The sequence below is a fragment of the Terrapene carolina genome, unplaced genomic scaffold, assembly GCF_002925995.2.
Source record: "Terrapene carolina triunguis isolate 2854851 unplaced genomic scaffold, T_m_triunguis-2.0 Scaffold35022, whole genome shotgun sequence".
Taxonomy (NCBI): domain Eukaryota; kingdom Metazoa; phylum Chordata; order Testudines; family Emydidae; genus Terrapene; species Terrapene triunguis.
In genome coordinates, this window is record NW_020699373.1 from 14300662 (window position 1) to 14307399 (window position 6738).

General features: G+C 36.6%; 1 protein-coding gene across 1 annotated transcript in view; it reads right to left on the reverse strand.

Annotated features, from left to right (window-relative positions):
- Positions 1-6161, reverse strand: part of LOC112122006 (zinc finger CCHC domain-containing protein 7-like) — a 45382-nt gene extending 39221 nt beyond the window's left edge. The window contains exon 1 of the mRNA XM_029914315.1: positions 5991-6161. Within this exon, the coding sequence (XP_029770175.1) occupies positions 5991-6011 (21 nt within the window). The 5' untranslated portion in view covers positions 6012-6161. The remainder of the gene's footprint in view (positions 1-5990) is intronic.
- Between the last annotated feature and the right edge of the window lie 577 nt (positions 6162-6738).

The window sequence follows — 6738 nt, forward strand, 5'->3', positions numbered from 1 at the left end:
ATGGTTACACCATTTTGTAAGTTCTTAGGATAAAGAAAGGGACTAGGGCAAAAGCCCTATAATCCCTCTCAAAGAAAGCTACCAACTGGGGATGGTGGTAGATATGAGGGTGCTAGGAATACCCGATCACGCTGCCTTTCAAAAGGAATTGTTAGTAGCAATGGCACATTGTGTTACTCAAGAAACCGAAATCTTCTTTAGTGTGGAAAAGTTTAACTAGTAGAGAAGTGGTCTAAAGTATGTCAAAATCTAAACTCTGAAGTTTCAGAATGGCTGTCCAGCTACATTATAAGAATGGTACAGTGTATTTTTTAAATTGTAGTATGATTGACTGTAGCTCTGAAATGCTCTGACCTAAATGGTCCCTAAAAGATATTTTCCTACCCATTTTGAGAAATTTTCTTGTTCTTCCACAATTCTACTGTTAGAATCATGAATATGTGCTGAAGTACTATCTGTACTAGCTGTGAACAGGTTACTTGATGGAAAACTGAAAAATAAGTTTTTAAGTTTCATGTATGTTTTCATTCTGAAATATTGGAAATGTAGGTGTAAGACAGATTTTTTTGAACAGACCTAATTTTGATTCTCTCCCTCAATCATCCACATTCTCTTCATTCTCATCTGATTCTTTTCTACACCTTATATTGCACCTCTCAGAATAATACAGAAGAGTCTCTTATTTCTTATCTTTCCTTACTTCCATATCTTGTCTCACTCTCTACTACCTCTAAGTGTCATTACTGTATCATCACCTCTTTCTGCACACATCAAGACTAGATGCTTTCCTAAAAGATATGCTCTAGTTCAAATGGGAATTAATTCAGGGAAGTCTTATGGCCTGTGTTATGCAGGAGGTCAGACTAGACGATCACAGAGGTCCCCTTTTGGCCCTATAATCGATGAATCTATATTATTTAGCTCCTTCACAAGCACTCTTCTCCACTGTCATAACCAACCACATCTTAAGTGTATCATCATTGTGTATCGCCCTCTGGTTGTGATCTTGTAGGTCTATCCCACTGCTCTACTTCTACATTCATATCAGATTAGTTTCAATTTTGATTATTTTACCAACCTATTTTATTCTGCCCCAAGCTTTCATAGTGTGCATCAGAATATTTTAGAACATATCTGGTCATTAAATATGTTATAGCGATACATTTATGACATAAGAGATAACGTTCTTTGTTTCAGAGGAATTATACTTTTGCCATAACAATTCATTCTAGAGTAAAAACTGACAAAATCTTTCATCCAGGAAGGAACATTTCAAAAACAATTATGTCTAGTGTTATAACGTATGAGATTAAAAAAAATGTTTCCCCGTTTGTGGCTATTTTGAACTCTCAAAATGAGTTTAATTAAAATATACCTGAATCTTCAACTCAGTAGCTACCTTTCATAAAGATTTTAATTACTCCTGTTTAGTACCCATAGCTGTATATACCAGCACAAATTTATGATATTTGGGAACGGAGCCAATATTATTAGCCATTTACCATAGAACTACAACACTGTACACAAGGTACATACAAACTCCCATTAGCAGTAACATGACTTTTGGGCATATGTATCAAGGGCAGAAAAGACACTATTTATTTTAAACAAATGTCTAAACTATCCATTAAAGAAAAAGAGGGGGGAGTTGTGTACTGAACTTTGGACGTAAATAATGATAAAAGGTTGGTGTGCTAACTGAGAAAAATAAGTACCGTCAAACCTGGAGCCAAATCCTGTCTTCAGATGTGTATGCATGACTCCTCCTGAAATCAAAGATAGCCTCCTGCCCCAAGCAGCTATAACCTGGAGTTCTTACCTGAAGCTCATCTACTACCCATCCAAGATCAGCATGATTTATGCTTTTCTACATGTTGCTGGTTTGCGTCACAGCAGCCTTATTTAATCATAGTTCTCTATATCGAACATATATTGTGGTATAACCACATTAACTGGGCAACCATACAACTTTATGCTAAATTACAGGATAGTGTTTCAGGATAGTGACTGTATCAGCTCATTTCCCCTATCCAGTTATTTTCACTCTCTGTAAGGTCCTTTTAAATTGTAAAGAGTAAGGCGCCTGAATCAAATTAGATAGTTGTTTAGATAAACAAAATATGTGCAGGAAAAAACTCTCACATTTTGAACTCTTTGTAAATTGTTCCCCAACCACCAATGAAGACTTTAAAATCTATTTCATCACTTTGTTACTGTGAGATTTTGCATGGCAAGGTTGAGTGAAACCATGCGTACAGACATTTATACCCTGTGCAACCCAAATGTTACAATTCCATCAGAGAAAGCACTGTTGAGATCAGTAGCAACATTCCAGCTCAAGCTGGTTGTGTCTACAACGATTATAGAATAAAAGAGCAAAGGAGTAAATTTTAGTTGGATTATTTGGCAGCCTGTGCATACGCCCTACATTCATTGTTGTGCCTATGTTACACAGAGTCCCTAAAATATTACTTGTTGAGAAAGTATGGTGATGCTAGAGTGTCTCAAAGAAAACATCACCAGAATTTTTTTAACATGGGCAAAACAATGTATTTTCCCCTAGCCAACTGGCTGTTAGCTAAAGCTGTAGAGCAAATTCATTTTCTCTCTCTTTCTAAGTGGTCTCGGTGTCACTAGATGGGACAGAACACCATACCCAGGAGGTGTGTGGGTTACACAGTCACTAATATTTTTGTATGTGCATGATGTGATTATGTTGCACTGAGTTAATTTTTAACTCAAATTAACTTTTTATTCACTCTTTCCATTGAGACAAACTGTTTTGTTGTAGAATATATATTTAGAGACCCAATACATAACTCTGTTTCTATATTACCACCAGAACTTAGTCTTCTAGTGGTACATTCTTAAGTACATTCCGCTTTTGGATGTCTTTGTGATTAGGGCTGAGAGATACACACTCTTGCAAAATGGTCCCTTTCATTGCATGCATGACACTGCACTCCTTAGGCTGTATACTTTTGCATCATGGTGTGGTTGTCTTGACGTTTATTTGCAAACAAGTCTAGTCTCTGCCATTTGTTTAGACTTGTATACTGCCTGTGTGTCTTGGGTTATAGGTCTAATTAAATGACCCCTCCCCCGGTTTGCTAACACTTTCACTTCAGAAGGACAATTTTCAATAAACTTGCAAATATCCTCTATTCTTTGAAAGATCAAGTCCTTTTCTTGCAACTATTTGCTTTGACCCTTTATACCACTAATAAATTGGTCTCCAAACAGTTCACCTGTTAAGTGTCCAAATTCACATGACTTAGCTTTATTACACAGGTCTGTAATATAATGGTCAGTGGTTTCACCTGGCCGTTAGTTGCCTGTACAGAAAATGTGCCTTTGCCCGACATTCTTGAATGGATCCTCAGTATTCTTATAACTTTTGAATTGCTCTGTCTAGCAGTTTGCATCTCCCGACATGCTCCCACAAACTTATTCACTTCTTTTACCCTTGATACTTAATGTGGGATAAATGATTTACCTGCTAATATATCCACACTGACTGCTTTCACTTATTAAAAAAATGCAAACTAATTATTGATCCCACAAATACACTTTTATTTAAGGTTGTATATCCTCAAAAATTTGCACAAAATACCATAGTGTGTATGTTTTTATTGAGTGTTTTTTTCCCAATCAACAAAATATGTGGAAAAAACTCCACTGCTTTGCTGCCTGACCTGGAGCCTGATGCTGACAAATGCCTGGTAGGGTGATAAAATGAACAGTACATCTTTTACAAGAATCTCTTTACCTGGACTGTGACTATGTTGAAGAAGGGGGGCATTTTCATATGCTCATCTGACAAGAGAGATCTGGAAGGTCAAAGGGGAATGGCTTGAGATACTTTGGTTACAGACAAAGGGTGGTTAAGATTTCAGAAATTATGTTTTATGAGGTGAGGTATGGAGTTCAATATTTGTTCTAAGTACCTTTTCTCTCTCTATCTTAAGACATGGAGGCAACAGGGAATAATGCGTATTCATCAATCCAAGGCTTAAAAGGACCGTTGTCTGACCTCCTGTATAACACAGGCCAGAGAACTTCCCCAAATAATTCCCAGAGCAGATCTTTTAGAAAAACATCCCATCTTGATTTAAAAATGGTCAGTTATAGAGAATCCACCAGAACCCTTGGTAAGTTGTTCCAATGGTTAATTACTGTCAAAAAATGTATGCCTTATTTTCAGTCTGAATTTGTCTTGTTTTACTTCAAACCATTGGATCACGCTATACCTTTCTCTGTTAGACTGAAGAGCCCATTATTAAATATTATTAAATATTCCTGATGTAGGTACTTATAGACTGTAATCAAGTCACTCCTTAACCTTCTCTTTGTTAAGATAGAAGGAAGAGGTTGATTGGCAATGCTGATCAGACTGTACACCCCAACTGGTATGAGTAGTGCTGATCTTGTACGTAGCAACAGTGCAATTCTGAATGACATTGGTGAAAATGATGGACACTGAAAGATGGATTTAATGTAGCTCTTACTAATATATTGTAAGGATTAAGATAAAGATATCAATAGATTTCAGACCAGAAATATTTCTCTCCTTATACTGTACTGGTCTTTTGACATTTGAACGATACAAGACAGAAGAACTGTTCAGTCTCTTTATAATTTTTCTCCCACACCATATACAGTATGCTTGTCTGGGGAGAAGCACATAATTCACCCCATTTGTCACCATCTTCCCTCTTTCACGGTTCATATAAAAGTTTACAGGTGACTGTGGCAGAAATCCAAACCTGCACACAAGAACTGAATGTATATCCACATCTGAAAAGCACGCAGAGTGTAAGCTGAGTAATTCAAATAAACTGTTTCTAAACATCTTCCTTTAACATTACTATTTTACTGAGAGATAACATTTAGATAATATTTACGTGGGAAAAAACTGTATTATGTCCTATTACCCGGCTCAGGTATACTTGTCATATGAAATGCATAAGGTAATGTACATAACAAACCAAGATATAGACTAACTTAAGTTTCTACTGATGCTTTTATAACAACATAGGAATAGGGAGTAGTATCAGAATAACACACGGCTATTTACTGGCTTTTGGTGGGTAGAAGCTGTCCTCTGCATCTTTGCTGGAGCACTTGGGACATCTGATGTCCCCTCATTTTAAGCCATCATCACTGATGAGGACCCATGCATTTTCCCCAGTCTTCTGGTTGAGTACAATTGGATGAAATTCCAGTGAGAGTCCCTCACTACCTCTCTCAGCATGGACACTAGTGAATTGTGCAAGACACTCGTTCCTTAATCAGGGGAAAGTGCTGATTCTGCTGTACCCCCAAATTCCTCCCAGCCTATGGAACAAAAGTCTGGAGAACTGTCATTATATATTGAGCATTAAATACTATACATCTATACACGCCCACCCACTCCCACACCAATTGAACGTATATTTGCGTTCCTCTGTCTTGATGCCTGTTATGACTTAAATTGAAATGTCTTGCTTATTGCATTTTTATATCTTTTTTGAAAATTATTTTCTAAAAATGAAATCAAAACTCAACAAAACCATCTGTGCTCCACTTGTTCAACTTTCAAATCTTTATATCCAAAGTGTGAAAGAATCACATACAATATCTTTATACACCTTCCATGGGGCTAAATGATGCTTCCCTGGGCATTTCTCACCACACTTGCTGCACAGATTTAGGAAGAAAAACATTTATGTGAGCAAGTAATTGACGTACAAACTAAAGAACACAGAACTGCATCACAGCAAACAGCAGGGCTTACAATGCCACATTTTGCTAAATTCTGGCCTCATTCCTCATGGAAACTATGATACTATATAGACAGATACTCAAATATATTTTTATATATGTATAAATGTGCGCCCACTGTATAATAGAAGGTTAAAAACAGATGGTTAGAACATCAAGTTTTACCCCGCATAACATTTATTGACAAAGGTGGACATGGGCTAACGATTGCTAAACGTTCTACTCACATCAGCATAATGGCCTTTCATATCACAGCGGTTACAATGTTTATGCCAATAAGCTCTCTCAAGGCACTCCCTAGAACAGTGTCCAGGCAAACAGCAGTTGAAACAAAATCGTGCTGGGCAGGTATTTTGTAGGTGATCTCTCTCTGCACACAGGCAACAAGGGGGAATTTTCTATGGAGAAATAGAGAAAGAAGGATCTTAGGTGAAAACATTTCAACTGTTTAAAGTATTTAAAAAATAATAACTGGTGAAACACAAACCAAAATGAGCGCAACCCCCCACAAATCATAATGTTCATAATTATGTATTCTCAGCTGGGATACTAAGATTATAGTGTTTCTTCAAAATTTCTTACTTCTTAAACAAGAGAAATACAAGCTAACGTAATTCCATATACAGTACTTCCTGCTCCTTGTTTCTTCTCAAGTTTCATGAATTACTGCATACACTTGTACTACTTTCAACGAAACAACAACAATCATGCTAAGAGGAAAGGAACATTTTGATTTGAGACAAACTTTTCATACCTGAACACTGTGTGCTCAAATTTTGGATACAACTTGTATGAAAGATGTGTAAAATGCATGTAAGATGTGAAAGATGTGTAAAATCAAGTTGGTTTATATTTCCTTTTTTAAAATACTGTTTTAAAAAATGAAAAAGCTGTCTCTCTTAGTGGCATGCTGTGATATGTAACACAATGGACTCTAACGATTTGCCTCTTTATCTATGCCAGTGGTTCCCAAAC